Here is a 26,608-nt window from a genome sequence, read left to right on the forward strand (position 1 = left end):
GATGTATCAGCTGGAAGCAACAGAGGCGTGGAAAGACCTGGGTGTATAGGTCGATCACATGATAACTATGAACCACCAACATGATGAGGCCATGAAAAAAGCTAATGCAAATCTAGGATTCATGAGGCAAGAAATTTCCAGTGGAGATAGGAAAGTGTTATTACCATTATACAGGGTACTGGTAAGATGTCATCTGGAACACTGTGTGCAATTCTGGTCTCCCTTGTTTAAGAAAGATTAATTCAAATTGGAACAGGTGCAGAGACTGGCTACTAGGATGATCAGAGGAATGGAGAACCTACCTTACAAGACTTACAGAGCTTGGCTTGTTTAGCCTAACAAATACAAAAGCTGAGGGGAGATATGATTGCTCTTTATAAATACATCAGAAGGATAAACACCAGGAAGAAAGAGGAGTTATTTAAGTTAAGGGCCAATGTTGGCACAAGAACAAATGGATATAAACTGGCCATCAATAAGTTTAAGCTTGAAATTAGATGAAGGTTTCTAATCATCCAAGGAGTGGAGTTTGGGAACAGCCTTCCAAGGAGAGTAGTGGTGGCAAAAAAACCTAACTTGTTTAAAGACTGAGCTTGATAAATTTATGGACGGGGATGGTATGATGAGATTGCCTATAATGGCATATCCACGACTGCTATTAGCGAATATCTCCAAAAACTGGCAATCGGACACTAGATGGGGGGACTCTGAGTTACTACAGAGAATTCTTTTTCAGGTGTCTGGCTGGTGGGTCTTCCTGAGCTGCTCCGGATCTAACTGATTGCCATGTTTGGGATTGGGAAGGAATTTTTCCCCAGATCAGAGACTCTGTTGTTTTTTTTTTTATCTTCCTCTGCAGGGTGGGGCACAGGGTCATTTACTGGTTTGAACAAGAATAAATAAATAGTGGATTCTCTGTAACTTTAAATCAAGTCTTGAAAGCATGATCTGAGGACTTCAGTAACCCAATTAGAGGTTATGGGTCCCCTACTACAGGAACGTGTGGATGGGGTTCTGTGGCCTGCAATGTGCAGAAGATCAGACTAGATGATCTTGGTTCCCTTCTGGCCTTTGAGTTTGAGACTTTGGCCTAGTAGGGCCCCATAAGACTGGTGGGAGACTGCTGGTATGGTTAGTGTGTGCTTAAATCTGTTTAATTTGTTTTTAATATGTTTTGGGAATCCTTTTACCTTTAAAATAAATATGCTTGCCTAGAAAGAGCTGGGTGGTAACTTGTAACTGCTGGCAATACACTGTTCATAGCCCTAGAAGAGAAAGCAACACACAGGCAGGCACTGTCCATTAGGCAGATTGGCTTGCTGGGGATATAACAGTATGTGGCAGGGAGCTGTGCAGCTTTAAAACCCCCTGGTCAGAACTTCAGAAGGGAATGGGTCAAGGCTTCCTGCCCAGAGAAAAGTGATGGCTGGAGAGCTGTGACCCAACTTGGCATTTCTGGAGTTGACCACAGAGGTGGGGATAGAAGTGCAGTTACCCTGAAACTGTGACAGTAGCTAAGGCAGCATTTAGCCTCAAAGCCTGCTATTGCTGATGATACAGAAGGAGGAGAGAACTCAGCTTGCATCTTAGGTTGATCTGAAGGGCTGGCAACAAGAAAAAATGTTTTTATTTAACTTAAAACTGAGCACAGTTGATATAGAAATAATTCACAGATAAGGAATACGGAACCTATGGTACCATTTGTGGAGGGTTTCTTTGCAGAGCAGAACCAAAAACTTTAAACAACCCCTGAAATGTTTCCTTTAAGGTTTGGTAGCATATGGTATGCAATAGTTATTTTTCTATTTACTGTGCTTCAGTTTAAAATCATATTTTAAGACAAAAGCTTTCGTCTTTGTTTTAGCTAATGGCAATGCATTTATTAAAATGTTTCACTGAATTCAGTTTTCTTTGGGGAAAATAGAGTGGTTTGTCTGCATTTGAATTCTCCAGAAAATATGGCCCCAGGTTTGTACGTAAACCAGGCTGTATGTGTTCCCTGACAAATGCTTAGCAATTGTCAATGTTAGAATGGAACATTCTATGACACAGCAAGTGAAATGAGCCTGGTGTAATCTGGATTTACACCAGGACAGACAATAACAGAAGTGAGTCAGTTGTTTGTTATTCATGGTCATGAAATAAATCAGGATTAATTTTAATTCAGATGTCACTAAAATATTCCTGTCATAAATATAAAGGGAAGGGTAAACCCCTTTGAAATCCCTCCTGGCCAGGGGAAAGCTCCTCTCAACTGTAAAGGGTTAAGAAGCTAAAGGTAACCTCACTGGCACCTGACCAAAATGACCAATGAGGAGACAAGATACTTTCAAAAGCTGGGAGGAGGAAGAGAAACAAAGGGTCTGTGTCAGTCTATATGCTGGTCTTTGTCGGGGATAGACCAGGAATGGAGTCTTAGAACTTTTAGTAAGTAATCTAGCTAGGTATGTGTTAGATTATGATTTCTTTAAATGGCTGAGAAAAGAATTGTGCTGAATAGAATAACTATTTCTGTCTGTGTATCTTTTTTGTAACTTAAGGTTTTGCCTAGAGGGGTTCTCTATGTTTTTGAAGCTAATTACCCTGTAAGATATCTACCATCCTGATTTTACAGGGGGGATTTCTTTATTTCTATTTACTTCTATTTTTATTAAAAGTCTTCTTGTAAGAAACTGAATGCTTTTTCATTGTTCTCAGATCCAAGGGTTTGGGTCTGTGGTCACCTATGCAAATTGGTGAGGCTTTTTATCCAACATTTCCCAGGAAAGGGGGGGTGCAAGTGTTGGGAGGATTGTTCATTGTTCTTAAGATCCAAGGGTCTGGGTCTGTAGTCACCTAGGCAAATTGGTGAGGCTTTTTACCAAACCTTGTCCAGGAAGTGGGGTGCAAGGTTTTGGGAAGTATTTTGGGGGGAAGGACGCGTCCAAACAGCTCTTCCCCAGTAACCAGTATTAGTTTGGTGGTGGTAGCGGCCAGTCCAAGGACAACGGGTGGAATATTTTGTACCTTGGGGAAGTTTTGACCTAAGCTGGTAAAGATAAGCTTAGGAGGTTTTTCATGCAGGTCCCCACATCTGTACCCTAGAGTTCAGAGTGGAGGAGGAACCTTGACAATTCCCTTCTTAAAAGCTGTTATGATCTAAACCAGAGGTTCTCAAACTGTGGATCGGGACTCCAAAGTGGGTCAGGACCCCATTTTAATGGGGTCACCATGGCTGGCTTAGACTTGCTGGGGCTCGGGACCCAAGCGGCGCAATGAAGTTTGAGAACCCCTGATCTAAACCTTCCTTTTATAAGTTATTAACTTGAGTGCATAAATATTCTCATGAATTAGCAAAGTAACTGTTAATCAAAAGGATGATCACTTCTCACTGAGATTTCCCATTTGCTGTAGGCAGCCAGCTTACCGAGAAGGCACGTCTGATATTAGGGACTTCACTGAAGGCAATCACAACAGGAGTGATATCCAGGGCACCAAACTCCAGCACTGCTGTGTTGATGGAGGTAGCATCCTGTGATGGGCCACTGGTGAAAAATATGGCAACTTTTCTTATGATAACACCCTGATGAACCTGCTTGAACACATTCCTTGCAATGAATCTCATGGCCATTCCAATATTGCATCTGCCCGAGGACCTCTCCAGCGGTATTCTCTGGACTGCTTCCAGCAGCAAGTCATTCCTCTGGAATTCCGAGAATCGGATGAGGTACCTTGTGTTGGTATTGTATGAAACTATGGAGATGCGGGCACCAGTCGGACAGTTGCTTTCGCTGAGCTTGATGACCCGCAGCAAAGAGATCACAATATCCCTCATTCTTTCAAATGCTGCTGGGGTAACATCTTCAGACATATTGAGGGCAAACACCAATTCAGTTGGATATACTGGACATTTGGCTGTACCTTGAAATAAACATACTGTGTGAAAGGGTATCCATAAACCAATGTTGTCATTGTTTCTACAGTCTAAGGAAGAAAGAGGATAGAGCTATTTACCTGATAAGCAAGCTAGAAGGGAGCGACGGGAGAGAAAAAAAAAGAGAATTATTTTATTTTACAGTTACCTTGATTAGATTGTATCCATTCATACAGTGGCATGGAATTACTATAAGGTGGGTGCACAACTGGTTGAAGGACCAAACTCAAAGAATAGTTATCAGTGGTTTGCTGTCACTTTGGGAGGACATATCTAGGCATCCTGCAAGGGTCAGTCCAGAGCTATTTAATATTTTCATTATTGACTTGGAATAATGGAGTAGAGTGTATGCTTATAAAATTTGTACATGACAACAGGCTGGAAGGGGCTGCAAGCACTTTGGAGGACAGGTTTAAAATTCAAAATGACCTTGACAAATTAGAGAGTTAGTATGAAATCAGCAAGATGAAATTCAATAAAGACAAGTGCAAAGTACTACAGTTAGGGGGGGGGGGGGAATCAAATGCACAGCTACAAAATGGGGAGTAAATATCGAGATGGTAGTACTGCTGGAGAGGAACCAGGAGGTTACAGTGGACTACAGACTGTGGCCTGCCTTGTGCAGGAGGTCAGACTAGATGATCATAATGGTCCCTTCTGACCTAAATATCTATGAATCTATGAATGTGTCATCAACGTGACACAGCTGCAAAAAGACTAATATGATTCTGAAGTGTATTAACAGGAGTGTTGTATGTAAGACACAGGAGGTAATTGTCCCGCTTTATTTGGCACTGCTGAGACCCCAGCTGGAGTACTGTGTCCAATTCCGGGTGCCACAATTTAGCTGAGAAAGATGTGGACAAATTGGAAAGAGCCCAGAGAAGAGCAACAAAAATGATAAAAAGCTTAGAAAACCTGCCCTGTGAGGAAAAGTTTTAAAAACTGGGCATAGTTAGTCTTGAGAAAAGAAGACTGAGAGGGGAACCTGAGAACAGTCTTCCAATCTGTTAAGGGCTGTTATACAGAGAACCATGATCAATTGTTCTCCATGTCCACTGAAAGTGACAAGTAATGGGCCTAATCTACAGGAAGGGAGATTTAGGTTAGATATTAGGAAAAACTTTTTACATATCAGCATAGTTACTCTCTGGAATAGGCTTCCAACTGAGGTCATAGAGCCCCCATCATTGGAAGCTTTTAAAAACAAACTGGACAAGCTGCTCAGGGATGCTCTAGGTTTACTTGGTCCTGCTGCAGCACAGCAGGCTGGACTTGATGACTTCTTGAGGTCTCTTCCAGCCCTATATTTCTATGATTCTGTGTGATACTCTTGCTTTGAATAAAGAGCCTGATTCAAAGCTGCTTGAACCTTTGAATTAGCTCCAGAATCTATATTATCTGCTTCTGTCATCAAGGGAGAAATTGTACCTTCTCTTCTCCTATCCACTGGTGCAAAGGACCCTACATCAGTCAAACTGCAGGTCTGCTGAGTAGAATTTAAGAAGGCCATGCTTAGGGTATTTACCTCCTACATGGCCCAGAGCCCAGAGGTGTGGAGGTTGCGTGGTGCTCTATTGCAGAGGAGGGTGGGGGCTCCATGGCTGAGGGGCAGGTGATAGGAAGGTACTTTCCCCTCTCCAGCACAGAGTTCCTCAGTACCCAGTTGAGTTACTTGGGCAAGGTGCTTTGGAGAGCAGGTTAGCCCAAATGAGAGAGAGACAAAGAGGAAGGAAATATTAATGGGAGCCAATTAAGGGAGATCACGTAGTGGAAGACACAATGAAGATGACTGGATGTGGAAGCTGCGGTATGTACATGATCCTGGAGGGGGTACCTGGAAACAGTTTCATCTGCATGAAGTGCCATCTGATAGAACTGATGGAAGAAAAGATCCAAGGATTCGAGATGCAGGTGGAAAGTCTGGTTGAGTTTAGAAGGGGGTTCGAGTGGATTATGGAGCAAAGACATGAGGCAGCTGAAGGGAAAAGCTCAGACTTGCATATGGAAGCAGGACTGAAGAACTCTGAGGGGAGACTGCTGGGTGAAGAAAATGGACAGTGGAAGCATGTGACAGAGAACCAGGCAGAGGAAAAGACGGGCTAGTGAAGGAGAAATAGAGCTCAAGAACAGGTTTGCAGAGTTGGAAAATGAAGAAGGGGCTCAGCAGGTGGTCACTGAAGGTGGAAGGGAAAGGAAGAAGAGAAGAGCAGCTAGTCCTATAGGAAAAGGGGAAGAGTCAATGGTGACTACAACAAATATGAGCCCCAGGAGGATACAGGATGGGTTGAAGAGGATTACAATGGAGAATAGGAATGGAAAAAACTTTCAGCCAGAGGGAACAGGGGGTAGACTGGAGAATCGCACTGTCACCAGGAAAAGGCAGGTCTATGTGATCGAGGACTCCTTACTGAAAAGGATGGACAGGCCTGTAACCAGAGCTGATCCAGAGAATAGAAGGGTGAGCTGTCTTCCAGGTGCTAAGATATGGGATGTGGACCTGAGGTTGAAGAGGATCCTAAAAGGAGCGGGAAAGAATCCACTGATCGTCCTTCATGTGGGAACAAATGATACCGGTAGATTCTCGCTGGAATGTATCAAGGGAGACTATGCCAGGCTGGGGAAGACACTTAAGGAAATCTAGGCTCAGGTGATCTTCAGTGGGATTCTGACTGTTCCTAGAGAAGGGCAGCAAAGGTGTGACAAGATTATGACTATCAACAGGGGGCTCAGGCAGTGGTGCTATAAGGAGGGCTTTGGGATGTATGGCCACTGGGAGGCATTCATGGTCAGAGGACAGTTCTCTCGGGATGGACTTCACCTGAGTAGGGAAGGAAATAGTCTTCTAGGATGGAGGCTGGCACAACTGATTAAGAGAATTTGGGGGAGATGGTTGGGAGATGTCCAAGTAATTTCCAAACCGGATTTTAGCATTGAGAGGGAAGAAATCAAAGTAAGAAAGGATACAGCTGTGGGTAGGAGAATGGACATAAGGAGGAAGGGCAGTGTGGATACCAGTCTAATAGGTCATACTGGCTGTAGAATGTCTCTGCCTAATCGGGTAAAGAATGTGAGCGAGGCCAAACAGCAAAAATTAAGATGTTTGTACACCAATGCGAGGAGCCTAGGTAACAAAATGGAGGAACTCGAGCCACTGGTGCAGGAAGTGAAACCAGATATTACAGGGATAACAGAAACATGGTGGAATAGTCGTCATGACTGGAGTACAGGTATTGAAGGGTATGTGCTGTTCAGGAAAGACAGAAATAAAGGTAAAGGTGGTGGAGTAGCACTGTATATCAATGATGAGGTAGAATGTAAAGAAATAAGAAGCGATGGAATGGATAAGACAGAGTCCGTCTGGGTAAATCACATTGGGGAAGAAAACTACTAGAGCCTCCCCTGGGATAGTGCTTGGGGTGTGCTATAGACCGCCGGGATCTAATTTGGATATGGATCCAGAGCCCTCTTTAATGTTTTTAATGAAGTAAATACTAATGGAAACTGCGTGAAACTTTAACTTCCCAGATATAGACTGGAGGACGAGTGCTAGTAATAATAATAGGGCTCAGATTTTCCTAGATGCGATAGCTAATGGATTCCTTCATCAAGTAGTTGCTGAACCGTCAAGAGGGGATGTCATTGTAGATTTGGTTTCGGTGAGTACAGAGGACCACATAGAAGAAATGGTTGTAGGGGACAACCTTGGTTCAAGTGATCATGAGCTAATTCAGTTCAAACTGAACGGAAGGATAAACAAAAATAAATCTGCGACTAGGGTTTTTGATTTCAAAAGGGCTGACTTTCAAAAATTAAGAAAATTAGTTAGGGAATTGGATTGGACTGAAGAACTTATGGATCTAAAGGCAGAGGGGTCTGGGATTACTTCAAGTCAAAGCTGCAGAAGCTATCGGAAGCCTGCATCCCAAGAAAGGGGAAAAATTCATAAGCAGGAGTTGTAGACCAAGCGGGATGAGCAAGCATTTTGGAGAGGTGATTAAGAAAAAGCAGAAAGAATACAGGGAGTGGAAGATGGGAGGGATCAGCAAGGAAAGCTACCTTATTGAGGTCAGAACATGTAGGGATAAAGTGAGAAAGGCTAAAAGTCAAATAGAGTTGGACCTTGCAAAGGGAATTAAAACCAATAGTAAAAGGTTCTATAGCCATATAAATAAGAAAAAAACAAAGAAAGAAGAAGTGGGACTGCTAAACACTGAGGATGGAGTGGAGGGTAAGGATAATCTAGGCATGGCCCAATATCTAAGCAAATACTTTGCCTCAGTCTTTAATGAGGCTAATGAGGATCTTGGGGATAATAGTAGCATGACAAATGGGAATGAGGATATGGAGGTAGATATTACAATATCTGAGGTAGAAGCGAAACTCGAACAGCTTAATGGGACTAAACCGGGGGGCTCAGATAATCTTCATCCAAGAATATTAAAGGAATTGGCACATGAAATTGCAAGCCCATTAGCAAGAATTTTTAATGAATCTGTAAACTCAGGGGTTGTACCATAAGACTGGAGAATTGCTAACATAGTTCCTATTTTTAAGAAAGGGGAAAAAAGTGATCTAGGTAACTACAGGCTTGTTAGTTTGACATCTGTAGTATGCAAGGTCTGGGACAAAATTTTGAAGGAGAAAGTAATTAAGGACATTGAGGTCAATGGTAAATGGGACAAAATACAACATGTTTTTACAAAAGGTAGATTGTGCCAAACCAACCTGATCTTCTTCTTTGAGAAAGTAACAGATTTTTTAGACAAAGGAAATGCAGTGGATCTAATTTACCTAGATTTCAGTAAGGCGTTTGATACCATGCCACATGGGGAATTATTAGTTAAATTGGAAAAGATGGGGATCAATATGAAAATTGAAAGGTGGATAAGGAATTGGTTAAAGGGGAGACTACAGCGGGTCATACTGAAAGGTGAACTATCAGGCTGGAGGGAGGTTACCAGTGGAGTTCCTCAGGGATCGGTTTTGGGACCAATCTTATTTAATCTTTTATTACTGACCTTGGCACAAAAAGTGGGAGTGTGCTAATAAAGTTTGCGGATGATACAAAGCTGGGAGGTATTGCCAATTTAGAGAGAGACCAGGATATCATACAGGAGGATCTGGATGACCTTGTAAACTGGAGTAATAGTAATAGGCTGAAATTGAATAGTGAGAAGTGTAAGGTCATGCATTTAGGGATTAATAACAAGAATTTTAGTTATAAGCTGGGGACGCATCAATTAGAAGTAACGGAGGAGAAGAAGAGTATCGGTTGACCACAGGATGGACTATGAGTCGCCAATGTGATATGGTCGTGAAAAAAGCTAATGCAGTCTTGGGATGCATCAGGAGAGGTATTTCCAGTAGGGATAAGGAGGTTTTAGTACCGTTATACAAGGCACTGGTAAGACCTCACCTGGAATACTGTATGCAGTTCTGGTCTCCCATGTTTAAGAAGGATGAATTCAAACTGGAACAGGTACAGAGAAGGGCCACTAGGATGATCCGAGGAATGTAAAACCTGCCTTATGAAAGGAGACTCAAGGAGCTTAGCTTGTTTAGCCTAACCAAAAGAAGGCTGAGGGGAGATATGATTGCTCTCTATAAATATGTCAGAGGTATAAATACCAGGGAGGGAGAGGAATTATTTAAGCTCAGTACCAATGTGTACACAAGAACAAATGGATATAAACTGGCCATCGGGAAGTTTAGACTTGAAATTAGACGAAGGTTTCTAACCATCAGAGGAGTGAAGTTCTGGAACAGCCTTCCAAGGGAAGCAGTGGGGGCAAAAGACCTATCTGGCTTCAAGATTAAACTCGATAAGTTTATGGAGTAGATGGTATGATGGGATAACATGATTTTGGCAATTAATTGATCTTTAACTATTCATGGTAAATAGGCCCAATGGCCTGTGATGGGATGTTAGATGGGGTGGGATCTGAGTTACTACAGAGAATTCTTTCCTGGGTATCTGGCTGGTGAATCTTGCCCACATGCTTAGGGTTCAGCTGATCGCCATATTTGGGGTCAGGAAGGAATTTTCCTCCAGGGCAGATTGGAAGAGGCCCTGGGGGTTTTTCGCTTTTCTCTGTAGCATGGGGCATGGGTCACTTGCTGGAGGAATTTCTGTACCTTAAAGTCTTTAAACCATGATTTGAAGACTTCAGTAGCTCAGACATAGGTGAGAGGTTTTTTGCAGGAGTGGGTGGGTGAGATTCTGTGGCCTGCATTGTGCAGGAGGTCAGACTAGATGATCATAATGGTCCCTTCTGACTTTAATATCTATGAATCTATGTATATTTTTTTCTCCTTCAAAGGCGTAGTTGAAATGATACATTTCTATAGCTTTACTTTTTCCCTGATGAGTCTGACAGTGTTATCAAATGTAAAACAGATGGGCTGAAATCTATACTGACTGTGTGTGTGTCTCTCATTTATATTGTTAAAATGAGCATCGTACATGCAAGTGCAAGGTAACCCTGGAGGCTAATGCCTTGTATTTATCCACAGGATGGGTACAGCACAGGCAGAGGCAGTGCAAGGTTCCCTGAACTATCCATCAAGGTGACTCAGCCTGTACCTGGAAGGGTTAGCTCTATGCGGGAGATGGTAACTCACTTTCCACATCCTCTTCAGTCCATGGCCCCTGTGCTGAGTCTGCCAACAAAGGTGCTCATTAACAAGGACTGTGAGCTGTGGTGAATGATTCAGATGCAGAAAAAATAAACGGGGAGTACAGACTTGTTTCTCATACATTCCTGAATAGCCACAAGAGGTAACAACTTGCAGTCACTACCAGCTTGTGTCAGACTGATACCACCCACCTAGAGACCTCAAAGCCTCAGATCCATCCCCTGAGCCATTGAGTTGCCCACTATGTTTCCATTTAAAAACTGTGGCTATGCAAATTCCAACAGGGGAAAAGAAATAAACCCAGTACTTACGGCAGTTTTCTCGTGTGAAATTAACAAGTCCACAAGGCTGTGGGGGGGAAAATGAAAAGATGGTTAAGGACCAAGAGCCAGAGTCAGCTCCCACGGGAAAATCCATGGGACTCTTTCCATTTACTCCCGTGGGAACTGGATCAGGTGCCAAGTCCTGAGCTCACTTAATCCTGCATAAATCCAAAGTAACAACCTTACAGTCTGTACAGTTACTCAGGATGTACACTGGTGTACTTGAAAGCAGGATCTTACCCTAACGCTATAGTAGAAGTTTCCTACGCTTCATTGGACACTTAACCTTTCTCAAATGTATGAAGTAGATACTTTCTGAACTGTTCATTTTGTGTAATGTATCTGTGCATTAAGATCTAGAAGATCATGGGACAGTAGTTGGCCTGGCCAGTGCTGCTGGAGGAGTGGAGAGGGTGCCAGGGGAAAACCTGATAGTCTCGGCAGGATTCTACAAGATGAGGAGAGCACTATTCTGTGAGGGGCATATTTCTGCACGTTGGAAAAGGAGCAGCAGGTGCCCCCTAGTTAGCTCATGCTATTGACTGCTGAGTGATCTTGCCTGAGTTGGACATGTGCCTTAGCTAGCAGGCATATGACAGACCTGCAATAACCTGGACAAAGCTTATGGAATTAAGATAAACATTATTGATTTAAGTTTAATAATTTGAGGGTCCATTGTATTAAAAATGTAATTGTGTATGTGTTGTTGTGGAATTGTATGTAACTACTTCAGGAGACTGACTAGTGCAATCTCTGAAAAGTATTAGGAACTTCAAAGGGCTTTGAGGGATAATATGTGTGAGGTTGTTTTCCTAGCCAGTACCTGGGGGAAGGAAATGCAAAGGGAGGGGCAAATTTGCATTTCCCTTCTCCCAAGTTACTTTGCTGTTTACCCTGGAAGTGTGTGTGCTTGGGTCAAGGCTTCTTTTGCCCTCTTTCCTCACTCTAGCACACCCATATAAGAGGGCAGGGTCTAGCCCGAAGTCCCTTTTGAGGTTCTGTAAACTAGTCCAAATCACAAAACTGAGAAAAGAGTTTTAACGTTTTAATTGTTTGCAAAACTTTTGCCTGGTTTAAATCCATATTAAAAAATTGTTTCTAAGTCCTTGGTTATTTATTTCACACAGGGCTGTAATTGTTTTACTGCAACAAGTACATGAAGGAAGCTTTCCTTCAATGGCTAGTAGCAAACTCTGTATAGTCAATGCTTCTTAAATGGAAAAACATGAAACTTAACTACATGCAGCGTGCACTTAGGTTTTAGAAATGAGATGATTACATACAGCCATGGCTATGGTGCCCTTTGGTCCTTTGCTGCCCTGGAAGAGATTTAACAGCGGGTTAGAAAATCACTCTCATACTAAGAGCAGGAACGTATTTAATATATATTTAATGATGACAAAGGCCCTAGGAAAAAGTCAGGCATTTCTGTGTTAGTGCACGTGTTGTTTTCTTGTCAACTATTTATGGCTTTCCAATGTGATTGCCCAGAATATTTCCCGACACGGATGTCTGTAGACTGTTGCACAGTTGGGATGAAGACTGTCACTTTGACGTACTTTCTCCAACGAATTTTTCCTGCATGTTACCTAAATTCAGCATTTGCTGCTGCTGTAAAGTGGCATCATGCAGGATTATATTAGTTTCCAAAGTTTTTGCTAGTAGAGGGTGTCACGGTTCAGATATATCTGCACATTCGACCCCTCTCAGTATGCAAGACCTCTTGCCTTCCCGTCTCTGGAGTGGAATCCCACGATTCTCCCCTTCTCAGACAAGGTGCTGGGGTATAGCACCTTGTGTACCAATCCTGATTGTTCAGCAGGCCCAACTGTATTTTGCTGCCCTGCAAGACTCCCCTTGAGGAACTCTGACTTGTGTGTGAAATAGGGACCCAAACAGCCTTTTCAGAACAAAGTATTGTTTAATCTTATCTGCAGGAACACAGCATAATAAGAAAAAGGGTTTAATAGAACAGTCTGCATGCTTCTGTCTTACCTAAAGTGCAGGCAGGCCTATATATCCAAACACTCCTACCTCCGGGACTGGGTGGACATTCTGTAGCCCTGCAATCTCTGCCTCTCTTTCTCCTCATTTTCAGGGGCTCATGTTTTTACCCACTCTAAAGTTCTTTGTTTCAGCATCTGAATGGAATTCCCCTGCCTCTGTGTCAAGCCAGGCATGTGGAACCCAGCATGTCAGAGGTAATCTTTAAAGGGATCAACACCTGTATTGTCTCTAAGTATCAGTGAATGTGTAGCTACCAGCAATATTTGCCCACTTTCCTGTCTACATGCAAACTAACCCATGCCTAAATTTACCCGTAAGTAATCATACAGCAAACACCTCAGGAACAATAAAACTAGTGGATGGAACATATAATATTTGGAAAATATTACAGGCAGCTCAGTTCCTTCATAGAGGGTTCCCCCTGTCCTGGCTCCCCACAAGGATCCTGCTCCAGTGTGAGGCAGAAGACTCCCTTAAGGACAAAACAGGGAGTATTGATTGAAATAAAAGTGATTTAAGTCACCAATTTTAATCATTATCTAAAATCATCAAGGAGGAAACCTTAATTTAAATAATTGATTTTAATCTGGGTTTGCAACTGTATTTAAAGAAAGGTTCATTTACTTGGTTGGTAACCATTACATGTTGCTTTGCAACTCAGGATAGCCTTTACACTAAATTTGGTACTTCTCTTTGCTAACCAGGAGGATACACAATCGCTACACACATTTTTAAGCAATTATACCGATACATACATTTATTCGGATTTTTTATTTTTGCATTTCTCATTATTTTTTTAAATGGTGAATGATATAACTCTTAGTTCCTAAAGTAACTTCATTCTTTCTTTAGGAATGCAGTGTGGGGTAGTGACGAGAGCACTAGACTAGGACTCAAGAAACCTGTGTTCTATTCTTAGCTCAGCAACTGGTCCTGCTGGGTGACCTCCATGTCTCAGTCCCGCCTGTGACTTGCACTCCATATGTTTTATGGAAATATGCTTATGAGTGTGAACAGGATGTAACCTGAATATGCTTTATGCAAAAGGTCTCTTGTAAGGTATCATTAAAAAGCTTACAATCTACTGAGTGTGTTCATTCTATTTGTATGACTATCATTCTTGTACCTAAAACTAGAAATATGAAGTATTACTCTGAGGTCCTATTGTAATTATACAAAGTGTGGGCCATTAATGGTGGCTTAGGATCTTGATGGCTCCCATTAACTAGAACAATTAGTTGTAAATGGCTCTGTTTACTTGTAAGCCTTCCTGTGTCCCTGTAAGTCAGGCCAGAAAGAACGGAGGCTTGGGGCCTCACAGGGACAAGTGACCATGTCACCTGGTACTGGAATCCATCTTAAACCTGGTGCTTTTCCATTTAGAAGGAGGGGTGGGGACCCAGAGAGACAAAAGATTCCCGCCTTGTGCCAAAGCTATAAAAGGGGGTGGAACAGAACAAAGGGGGCTGCCAGTTATGAGAAATCCCCTAGTTACCACCTGAGCTGCAACTAACAAGAACTGTACCGGGGAAAGGATTGGGCCCAGACTAAGAAGGAGTCTATTCTGTGAAAGAAGCTTATTGGAACATCTCTGAGGGTGAGATTTACCTGTATTCAGTTTCTTAAATGTATTAGGCTTAGACTTGCGTGTTTTCTTTTATTTTGCTTGGTAACTTACTTTGTTCTGTCTGTTATTACTTGAAACCACTTAAATCCTACTTTTTATATATAATAAAATCACTTTTGTTTATTAATTAACCCAGAGTAAGTGATTAATACCGGGGGGGGGAGCAAACACCTGTGCATAGAATCATAGAATATCAGGGTTGGAAGGGACCTCAGAAGGTCATCTAGTCCAACCCCCTGCTCGAAGCAGGACCAATTCCCAGTTAAATCATCCCAGCCAGGGCTTTGTCAAGCCTGACCTTAAAAACCTCTAAGGAAGGAGATTCTACCACCTCCCTAGGTAACGCATTCCAGTGTTTCACCACCCTCTTAGTGAAAAAGTTTTTCCTAATTTCCAATCTAAACCTCCCCCACTGCAACTTGAGACCATTACTCCTCGTTCTGTCATCTGCTACCATTGAGAACAGTCTAGAGCCATCCTCTTTGGAACCCCCTTTCAGGTAGTTGAAAGCAGCTATCAAATCCCCCCTCATTCTTCTCTTCTGCAGGCTAAATAATCCCAGCTCCCTCAGCCTCTCCTCATAAGTCATGTGTTCTAGACCCCCTAATCATTTTTGTTACCCTTCGCTGGACTCTCTCCAATTTATCCACATCCTTCTTGTAGTGTGGGGCCCAAAACTGGACACAGTGCTCCAGATGAGGCCTCACCAATGTCGAATAGAGGGGAACGATCACGTCCCTCGATCTGCTTGCTATGCCCCTACTTATACATCCCAAAATGCCATTGGCCTTCTTGGCAACAAGGGCACACTGCTGACTCATATCCAGCTTCTCGTCCACTGTCACCCCTAGGTCCTTTTCTGCAGAACTGCTGCCTAGCCATTCGGTCCCTAGTCTGTAGCGGTGCATTGGATTCTTCCATCCTAAGTGCAGGACCCTGCACTTATCCTTATTGAATTGCATATCTCTTTATCAGTGATTTCATAGAATATCAGGGTTAAGAAGGGACCTCAGGAGGTCATCTAGTCCAACCCCCTGCTCAAAGCAGGACCAAATGCCCAATTTTTGCCCCAGATCCCTAAATGGCCCTCTCAAGGGTTGAACTCACAACCCTGGATTTAGCAGGCCAATGCGCAAACCACTGAGCTATTCTTCCCCCCAATAGAGGGATAGTGGTATAGAGGGTGGACAATTTATGAGTTTACCCTGTATAAACTTTATACAGAGTAAAACGGATTTATTTGGGGTTTGGATCCCATTGGGAACTGGGTGTCTGGGTGCTGGAGATGGGTGACTTGCTGAGCAGTTTTTGGTTAAAGTCTGCAGCTTTGGGGGTCTGGACCAAACCTGGGTCTGTGTTGCAGCAGACTAGTGTGCTTGGCTCAACAAGGCAGGGTTCTGGAGTTCCAAGCTGACAGGGAAAACGGGCTCATAGGTAGTTTCAGCACATCAGGTAACAGTCCCAAGGTGGTCTCTGTGACCAAACCCATCACACCCCCCATTTGTAAAATGGAGATAACGATGCTTATCTCCTAATACAGTGTTTTGAAATCTATCGATGAAAAGTGCTATGTAAGAGCTAGCTATTCTTCTCAGCAGTTGGTATAACCACTGAAACATGTTTATTGGCTAATACATGGTTCATTTTTTCACTGGGGATTTGTGTCAAACTGTATTTAGATGGAAATAGGAATTCAATTTAAAATATACCAAAAAAGCACTATTTTTATTTGTTAACTAAAACGATCTTATGTGTTGGGAACATAAGAAATAGAAGTAGATTTATCAAAACATGTAAACTAATAGAGTTATTACACAAAGGTGGTATTAATTTAGTCAGTGAATTCACAGATTGTTTGGGTTATCACAGACCAGATTTTCAAAGGTATTTAGGTGCTTAAAGATGCAGATAGGCACTTTTAAAAATCCCACTAGACACCTAAAAAGATTATAATATTCATAAAATATTACAGACAGTAAAGAGCTCAATTAAGTGCCTAACTCCCATTGAAATAATGATATTCCCCCCAATTGTGTACATTATTAAAAAAAGCAGCACTCTAATATTTGAGGTGGCCTCATTGATGCAGCATTGTATGTATTTATTTAAACAATTTCAATAGACTATAGTAAATTTTGGCCTTAACACAAGTTGTCATAATTTCACATTTAATTTTAAACACGTTTGTTTTTAAAAATAAAAATGTGTTTAAGTTAAATAAAAATCCAATTTTGAAATTTTTTCAATCAATTTTTATCTTCCCTGGGAGAGAAAAGATTGGGGAAGGTACAATTCTGCCCTCAGTTAATCCCATGCCATTCCATGGACTCCAGCAGGTTTTCTTGGGCATAGCTGAGGGCAGGATACATCTGTCTATTCATACTTGACTAGTGAACTACATTTTATTGTGAGCAGTATTGTCAAATGCATCATTAATTCCAAATCCCAAGGTGAATATTCAGTTTTTAAATGTGGCACCTGTGGTCCTGGAGGCCCTTGGTCCCCTGGATTTCCCTCTGAACCTGGAAATCCAGCATTTCCCTAAAAATAGAAACTCAAGAATAGTTATCAAGTCAAATTTTCAGTTTGTTGATTCAATGTTTATAAGGACAGACATGGGGGACAGATCCATCACTGACGAAAATCTCCATAGCTTCATTGAAATCCAGCTGAGGAGCTGGCTTACTGCAATTTAAATAAAGATGATGTAATATACAATATAGATCAGCCCTCATAAGTAATAGAAATCAGTGAAGAACATTAATGATTGCGATACCTCTTAGACCTTGAAGCAATAAAGTAATAAGACTGATTTTCAATCCCTTTATGACTAGGGGCCACTAAACTCTAGAAACTTTCTTCAAGGCCCCCTTAACATATACTTATCAGAAAGAGTAAGAGTGTTTATTATACTTACCCTTTTCCTTCTAATTCCTTTGGACCCTCTATCTCCTTGACTGCCTGGATCACCATCTTCTCCCTACGAGTGAATCAAAACCAGAATCTCTGTAGTGAAGAACACACACACAAAAATATAGACACACACAGTCCACAGCAACATATACCAAAATCAGAAAATATCCATTTTATATACCTGTGGACCGGGGTATCCTGGGAATCCAGATTCTCCCTGGTATCGGGGAAAAAAAGAAACAGACCTTAAAACTTTATTAACCTTTTCACTGCTCCTTATTTGAAGATATTTTTTAATCAGAAAAAAATTAAAGATTTCTTAGTTACAGTCAATTTAATTTACAGCAGCCATTTTTCAGCCTCAAATGGCACCATTCCATTCTGCCCATTTAAAGCTACAGCAATTTAAATATTTCCAATGGTTTTTATTTCTCTTCTAATTACTATTTTATTAATTTTTTTGTTTCATTTTTAGTGAAATTAAGTGGAATTCTATTTTAGTGATCATATGACCATTGTATACGGTTCAAATCTCACTTTCCAGGAGCTGTTTCCTAATGGTACCAATGTGTTGGCCCCTCCCTTATATCAATCAATGGGGCATTCAGATTCAAAGGTTAGATCAGAAGTAGGGTTGTGTTGTTGTCGTGTTTATGTTTACTTCAAAGAAAGGAAATCATTTCACAATCTTTTGTGTGCTTTTTGTCTGCAGGTAAGAAATGTAATAGCTTCCATGAGTACCAGTCAGAGCTAAAGTACATCCTTTCCTGACCAAGAAACTAGCAGAATTCACTCTGTGTCTTTGTAAGATTGTCCCATGCACGTGTCTGATTTAGGAAGCTCTCCCTTATGAATCGGGACACAGTGATTGTTCTCACACAACCATCAAAATGGGGGGTTGCCCAAGAGATCCTTCAAACATGATTCTACCACAAATGATTTATTTCCATTTGCATGGTAGGTTTGTTTTCCTAAGACATTGCATTTAATGAAGTGTAAGTTAGCTAGTGAACCTATACAATTTATAGTAACCTTTGTAGAGGACTATATTTAAGTCATCCCTTTGTTGTTGTTGTTAAGTGTTCCCTTTGTTGTTAGGAGGATCCCAACTTTTTTTGGATTAGATTCTGACTCAGCTTTGGCCAGGCACACCATGAGGGAGAAGGGAAATAAGGAACCTTGTATGGCTCATATAAGGCTCAGAACTGGCCAAGCTCACCTAGCGATTAGGCAGATTGCTATCCATTTACTCTCCCAAATGGTGGGAAAGGCTAGGGAGTGAATGGAGCCCTGGCTCCCCCTTCTGCTGTGGAACTCATGGCCGCAGGAAGTTGTTGAGGGCAAGAACTGTTCAAAAAGCAACTGGATATTTACACTGGTAACAAGAATATCCAGAGTTAACATATTTAATAACATTTTTGCAAGGGATATTAAACCTCATGCTTCAGAACTAATCTCTAGCACTTAGAGAGAAGGATAAGATGTTTGGGCAGATTACCTCACTTCTGCCTACTACAGGGTTTAAACCAGTGGTTCTGAAACTTTTTTTTTTTACCGGTGACCCATTTCACATAGCATGCCTCTGAGTGCAATCCCCCCTTATAAATTACGTTTTTATATATTTAATACCATTATAAATGCTGGAGGCAAAGCAGGATTTGGGGTGGATGCTGACAGCTCACGATCCCCCATGTATAGCTCTGTGACCCCCGAGGGGTCCCAATCCCCAGTTTGAGAGCCCCTGGCTTAAACCTTCCTATGGAGCATTTCATAGAATCATAGAATATCAGGGTTGGACGGGACCTCAGGAGGTCATCTAGTCCAACCCCCTGCTCAAAGCAGGACCAATCCCCAACATTTGGTGCTGGTCACAGGCAGGGATAGGACACTGGACTAGATGGACCTTGGGTCTGATCCAGTCTGGCAATTCCTTTATTTCTTGTTTCATGTACAGCATGCTGGGTAATAACATGAAAGGAATCCATGCTTGTAAAACTACACTGACTCTTTATGAAGAGAACTGTTGACAGTGATATTGCAACGGCAGCTAGAATTCATGCCATGAGCACAGCAACTGACTTCCAGTGCCTCCTCCAAACTCTTCCCTCCTGCAACCCATGCTCCTCCCTCCAAGCAGGTTGCTATATTACTGAGTAAAGCTAAATTGCAATAAGCATGTCCACATAAGGTTTTGAACCAGTTTAAATCTTTTTTAAACAGATTTCAGTTCAACAAGAGAGATGCTCATATAGACAAAGCCCAAGGTAGCTATCAAGGAGTTAAGTGATTTAACCAATAGAAATGTGTTCAGAACTTCCAGGGAACAATTTCTATTGGAGCTGTCATTATCAGCCTTAAGAAAGCTCAGGCTAACTGCAGCAGACTGGTAAAAACAGATAATTATTTAGTTGAAGTATGCCTAGCATAAAATTATGAAGGAGTTTTCTTTCTCTTAATGAAAGAAAAGACTCAGGGTGGGGAAAGAGAGAGAGGGTCGGGGTTAGGAAACTTTGCTAAGAAGAAAAGATACCAGGAAGATGGCACCTGGTATGCCATTTGTTTACATAGGAACTAAAAGGAATTATTAATGCATGCTTAGATCAAGACTGAGAAGATTCAGGATGGTGTTTGTGCACAACACACTATCTAACATTGAATGTGATGTGTATCAATATTAACAGCTAACATGGGTATGCTTGCCGGTTCTTTCTATATTTTTCAAAAACTTCCTTCCCAACCTTTGTCCTTCCTTTTATTTCTTTTTTTTTTTTTTTTGGTATGACCTTTATGTAGAACAGTTGTTGGGGATTAACTAGAGAAAAAATTTACAGAGAAGAAAGCAGATGCAGTGGAGCAAGTTCTGAGATTGACACTCATCTATTCCCCTCAGATTTATTTTTGGAAAATATTATTATAATATTGTCTGTTGATAGACTTTCTTATTTCTTAAAGCCAGTTTTCACTGGATGGTGTCCAGAAATCTTTTATCATCCTTTGTTGTATGCAGGGTTTTCTGTTTATTCCAATCAATAAATATGCATAATGATTGGAATGAATATTATAGGATTTTTATTTATTTTGAATTAGTATTGTTGTAAAATGTTATGGTCAGATTATTTTTCAAATGGGTCCCTGCAATGTGTTACACATTTTTTGTTAGCAAATCATTGCTATCTCTCCATGTACTCAGGAAAGGGAATTGAGCGAGAGCGTGTCACAAGCTGTTTTTGCTCAAATTTCCCCCTTCCTGTCTCCACACCCAAAACAAAACAAAAAAACAACTACTAAATACAAATATCTGGGGAGAAGTTCACAGATTAGCGGGCCAGATCCTCAACTAGTGCAGAGGAGTTATCCATTGATTCCAATGGAGCTACGCAGAATTCTATCAACTTTGGATCTGGCCCTTACTTTAGATCTTTTATTGTAAATAGTTTCTATATTTTTAGAAGAGATTATTTAATTATTTTTGTAAATAAATATTAACTTAGGGCTAGATGGTCCCTAGCTCTTCCTTGCTGAGCATAAGTACATGGGGATGTCCTAGGAGCCACTATGCCAGAAGTGGAGGTAACTACCACTGCTGCAGCTCCAAATTCAGAAAGCCTGATATACAGGTACACATAACTGGGGATGGGATTAGCCTCTCGCATTCTGGGGAGGGACTCGGACAGGGTCCGAAATTTCCTTTGTCACGACAAAGAAATGACTGGTATCTTATTAGGCGTGACATTCCATGACAAAGACCTCTGCTTGATCTCACCTTTGCTCCTTTGCTTCCTGCAGGACCATATCCATTATTGCCATCTGGGCCCTGCACAGGTTGGAAAAGATACTGTCGGTTAGTTTCAAATGTAGAATTAGCTGTAAATTCAATATTCCATTGGCCTAAAGGAGCACTCATGATTTTGGGACCTTAGAAGCTATGGCTGATTATGTAGTGGAGGGTGTCACAGACACAGTCTAGCAGCTATGGCAAAAGCCACCAAGAGAAGATACAGCCTAAGGCTAATATCCTTCTCTCCAATCTACAGGGCACCTCACTTATATTTTCTCTCTCCCTAGGGCAAAATTCTTCTCTCCAATCCACAATGAGAGGAGAATTTTTCCCTGGAAGTCTTGAAAGGAGAGAAGGATACAGAGATTGCATCTTGACTGGCATATTCATTTGCCTGGACTCCATACCAAATAAATAAATATGATTGTAAGATAGTTGCTTGAAGATGAGAATAAGTTGTTCTGCACTTCTGTCTGATGGGTGGCTGAAAAAGCGCAAGTATCTTCCTTGCAACAAAATAAAGATACACAGACACTAAGACGAGAACACCCCACTGATGATCATCTAGCCCGACCTCCAGCATAACCCAGCCAAGAAGGCTGTGACATTAGTGAGAAGACTGAAAACTGAGCAAAAAGATTTTAAAAAATCCTAAATGGACAAAAATAGAATGAAAAAGAAAATGAGAACTGCAAGGCCTCACAACTCCCAGCAGTTAACACAGAGAACCCGAATAGGAAGAGCAAGACTTACAGGCATGCCCCTTGGGCCAGTGGGTCCAAGCAGACTCGTCTCACCAGGATCTCCAGGTTCACCCTATTACAATTTAAATACAAAAGAGATTACACTTTTTATATTTGGCTTACCAGGGAGTATTTTGGTTTTAGTACAAAGGCGTTAGTCACTGGGGTAAGAGTTGCGCTTGCATTTTCTGCAGATTAAAAGATGTAAATAGTAAAAGTTCAATAGCAGACCAGACTCAAAGCTTTTATGGGGGCTTCTTCTCATAGGAACTGGAAGGCACAGATCGAGTCAGACAACGCTGTGTGCACACATGCAGCCAAATCCCACAGGCCTTACTCTGGCAAAACTCCCATTGTTACCAGTGGCAGTACTGCCTGAATAAGGCCAGCGAAATATACCAATCACAATAGGAACCTGACTGGAACTCTACTGGCATGAAACACAAGTAATGTCAGAGTGAATTGAATTATTCAGCTTGTCAATGTGAAGTATGCTCTTAGCTATGTTCTTGGTTCTAGTTGGATTCCTTATGCTTTCCACTATCTCATGACGCAGTTTATTCCAGCAAGAACCACACCAACTAAATAACAAAGCCAGACTGAGGAGACTGAGTGTGGCACAGCACTTCTTAGATGGTGACTGATTCTAGTAGGAAGCAGCATTATCTGGTGGCTACAGGCTGGAGACAGGGAGTTAAAATTTCTAGGTTCTATTCCCAGCTTTGGTCTTCTCACTCCCACTCTCTTAACCGCAGTGTATCTCTGTAAAAAGTGAGTTTAACAATACCTACTTCAGAGAAGTTGGGAGGCTGAGCTAAGTAATATTGGTAAAGTACTTTGAAATGCTTGGATGAAACACCATGTATACAGGATACTGTTGCTTTTCTTTAATAGATTTAGACTGCATATCAAAGACATAACCACAGGTAATTCAATGAAAAGAAAGGAGGGGCTAAAAAGTCTTACAAAGAAACAAACCATAAATCAAAACCTCCTAATGTGATATCAGACTAAAAATGTGGATTTCAATCCTTTTCGTCTAACATCCTCTTGACCTAATCATCCCCACAGTACGCATGCTTGGTGGATTCCAATGTGATGGCCACTGTCTTGCTTGACACAAAAAGGATTGATCCAAGGACCTCCAGCTGTAAAACCATAAACTGCTACAACTTGAGCTAAAGAGCCAAGGATTTCTTGTTGGGGTTGTAATGGACACATATCCTCTGCAGATTGGGCAGAGGGGGAACTGTAACACACTCATCTATGGGTTACACCTGCACCCTAGCATGCAGGAGCTTTTTGTGAGTGACCCAGGCCAGGATCACTCTATGATGATTGATCTAGGATGGGAACCAAGGCATCTAGTAGTTAGAACAAGAAATGGGAAGTCAGGTTCCACATGTATCATCCTACTGTAGCTCTGCCACTGATTGGGCAACCTCGAATAAGTCACTTAGGTCCTGATCCTCAAAGATATTTAGGTACCTAACTCCCATTGAATCAGAGAGTTAAAGTGCCTAAATACACTGGACCTAAGCTTTGCTGCCCATATTTATCCATATGTAAACTATACTAATACTTACCTATATAAGAGGGGTTTTGTGTTTGTAAAGTGCAATGATATCATTGAATGAAAGGTGCTGCAGAAGTACAATGTACTTCTTAAAATGCTTACCTGTGGTCCTCTAGGCCCTGGATTCCCAGGAGAGCCTCCTGCACCTGGGGCTCCTGGATTAGCCTACAATCAGAAACACAAATTAAAGGATGCATTAGAAAAAAGATAATGGCTAATGTTCACCAGAGCTTGGAATGACTCTAGAAGTATTCATTACATTTGGCCTATCTACTGGCATTTCTCAAAGCTTTCAGGAACCACAGTAATAGTGATGTGCAAGACAGCCATGCAAATTCTTTTCTCTTTTCCATGTAAACTCTTTGAGATTTCCAATATTCCCAAGATATTATTTGTTAAAGCATCATAGAGACTATATATACACAAAGTAACTGGATCTGAAAGCAAGAGTCTCATCACACAATTGAAGTTTATGCCTAAATCTTGATATATTTGTCCAGATCCTGACTGAGTTACACTGGTGTAACACCACAGTAATTCTGTTGAAGTCAATGGTGTTACACCAGTGTAAGCGAAAACAGAATTCCGCCCACAGCATCTATGCTGTCCCCTGTTCTTTCATCAGATCCCAGGCTTGAATCTCATGGGCAAGTCCCTGTAGCCACTCCCAAATGAAATCTCTTACTAACTAAAAGGGTTTAGTTACACTGGTATACGCCCAGAGCAAGCAATGGAGTTACTCCAGTATACACCAGTATAACTGAGAGCAGAATCTGGACCTAAGCGTTTTCACTGTAACCATGAAAGAGCTCAGTAACACAAAGTTTCTCTTCTCTCCTGATTTACAAACCAACATTTACTTTCAAGTCCATTATTTTGGCACCATATTATCAAGGTCTACAATGACTAGTGTAACTCTCTCATTTGGATGTTCATTACTAAGCTTTAGAATGAAAAAATCCTCCACTTACATAGATCTTATTTATAAAGATCCAAATATAATTTTGAAAAAACACACTGTCGAGAAGTAGACAAGCATAAGGTGCAAAATAAGGATATATTCTTTAAAACTAACCTGAGGGCCTGGTATGCCTCGTGGTCCAGGAGGGCCTCTGACCCCCTGTGGTCCTCTTAGACCCTGGTGGATAAAGGAGTTTTAAAAAAATTATAAAGTTGCTAACGTGCCAGGGCAGAATTTCACCCAAGATATTTGAAATCGGTATGAACAAAATATTCCAAAAGGAAAATAGAAAATTGAACCTAATGGCATGCTTTCTCCATACATGTCATGTAAAATAACTCAGACTTTCTTTCTGCTACCTGTGAGCCTCGTAGGCCAGGATCTCCTGGATAACCTGGTTCCCCACGATCTCCTTGCCCACCCTGCCAGAAAGTGAGAAAAAAAACACACTTTACTTCATGACACGTTTACATCTACAAATAAACTGATCAAGCAATATTACTGCCATTTACAGAAAGCTACAGTGATTTGCAAGCAGCAACCACCACTGAAGAAACATCAGCTGAAAAGAGAGTGGGCCAGGTAGCCTTTTTCTTGTTTTGGGGTCTGAGATGGATGGAGGAGAGGGAGTAGGAAAGGCTAGTTGTATTTGTTTCACATGGTGATGAATTCGTTTCAACAGGCCAATGTCAGCACTAATCTAGTGCAGCCCACTCAGTCAGTGCAAGAATTATCACTAGCCACAGCATAGAGGCAACAAGGGTGTGGAGAGTTTCTTGAGTCTTCTTCCCCCTCCACATGCACACCTCTATTGGACTGTTCAGAATCTAGCCCAGCACTGAGAGTTTTCCCAAAGGTGGGCACCGGTATATGCCTCCCAGTTTAATTCCAGTTGCTCAGAAAGCTGCATCCCAAATCTCTGTGGAAAAATTAAGTTGTTAGTTTTTAAGATCAGCAGTGGAGTGTCACTCACATAAAGCTGGCATCTGCACATGAGTCAGTTCAACTGATATCCATAAGAAAGATCTCTTCATATTGTCTCTGTTGGACTGAGTCAAGTATATGGGTTAGATCTAAGCAGTTCTGGAGAATACTGGAAGTGGTCTTTCATTGGGGAAATTATAAACATATGTCCAAGGATTCTGTGGAACTCAGGCAATTCCAAAAAAAACAAGTCTTGGGAAAAATTGGATTTAAAATACTATACTCCACAGTTCTGAAGAATTCTTCATACTATGACTGAACTGGGAAGGAAATCAAAGGAAAAAAAAAACACGTGGATCTGAACAAACCTAGTGGTAGACAAAGTTAAGATACTGCAACATTGGGCATCTGATACAATGCCAGCTGTAGAAAAATGTGTCCCCCTCTATATTTTGCTGTATGCATGATTTTCTCATACAAGGCTGCCTTGTATGAGAAAAGGCACACTGGAGTTGGACCCAAAGCCCATTGAAATCAATGGGAGTCTTTCTACTGACTTCAATGGGCTTTGGATCAGGCCCAGAGATAACTCTCTCTTTTTCTTATGTGTTTCCCTTTTTTCTTTATTTCTCTTTTCTTCCTTAACACTATCTCTTTTCCTTTGCAACCTTACCTAAAACTAGTAGTGTTGTTCATGTGAACAATGCACACATCTTCTCCTAGGCTCTAGCAGACTTACTGTCTTTCTGCCCACTGGTTATCGCTGTCTCAGAATGGCTGCCTTTTGTACTTCTTGTAATCAAAAAGTCATGGTCACAAAGTATTTAAAGTCTGCCTTTTTTGTTTTCATGGAACACAGAAGCTGATTGGAGGTGAAACTCCAAAACGTTTTCCTTTTCAGAAAATAGTGAAAAAGTGCCATGTTGCTGCTGGATGGCAAAGTACTTTATTTTTTTGTACCACTTTAACTCTAGTGCTGTCGGTTTAGCACCTCTTAGAAGCCATTAAAAATCATAAAACTGCATGGACATTAGTGAGTGCCGTTTTGGCCCTCTCTGTGCAATTAAAAGACATCAGAAGTTTTGTCAGCCTGGATCACAAAACACTAATATCTGTCTTCATTTGAACGGCATTGGTTTTTTGTTTGTTTGTCTGTTTTAAACACAAAATCCTCCAGGCTGCCTGATCTAGTAGGAGCAAAACT

At 41.4% G+C, this 26,608-nt stretch overlaps 1 protein-coding gene across 1 annotated transcript in view; it reads right to left on the reverse strand.

Annotated features, from left to right (window-relative positions):
* The window catches only part of LOC144930175 (uncharacterized), a 60,505-nt gene that overhangs the window by 17,062 nt on the left and 16,835 nt on the right, over positions 1–26,608 (reverse strand). The window contains exons 10-22 of the mRNA XM_078851330.1: positions 24,840–24,902; positions 24,595–24,657; positions 23,622–23,684; positions 21,954–22,016; positions 21,186–21,236; positions 17,604–17,639; positions 17,427–17,489; positions 16,988–17,050; positions 12,159–12,194; positions 10,864–10,900; positions 10,538–10,576; positions 3,994–4,005; positions 3,407–3,900 (exon numbers count right to left, since the gene is read on the reverse strand). Coding sequence (XP_078707456.1) covers positions 3,407–3,900; positions 3,994–4,005; positions 10,538–10,576; positions 10,864–10,900; positions 12,159–12,194; positions 16,988–17,050; positions 17,427–17,489; positions 17,604–17,639; positions 21,186–21,236; positions 21,954–22,016; positions 23,622–23,684; positions 24,595–24,657; positions 24,840–24,902 — 1,083 coding nt within the window. The remainder of the gene's footprint in view (positions 1–3,406; positions 3,901–3,993; positions 4,006–10,537; positions 10,577–10,863; positions 10,901–12,158; positions 12,195–16,987; positions 17,051–17,426; positions 17,490–17,603; positions 17,640–21,185; positions 21,237–21,953; positions 22,017–23,621; positions 23,685–24,594; positions 24,658–24,839; positions 24,903–26,608) is intronic.

The sequence above is a fragment of the Lepidochelys kempii genome, chromosome 2 (genome assembly GCF_965140285.1).
Source record: "Lepidochelys kempii isolate rLepKem1 chromosome 2, rLepKem1.hap1, whole genome shotgun sequence".
NCBI lineage: Eukaryota > Metazoa > Chordata > Testudines > Cheloniidae > Lepidochelys > Lepidochelys kempii.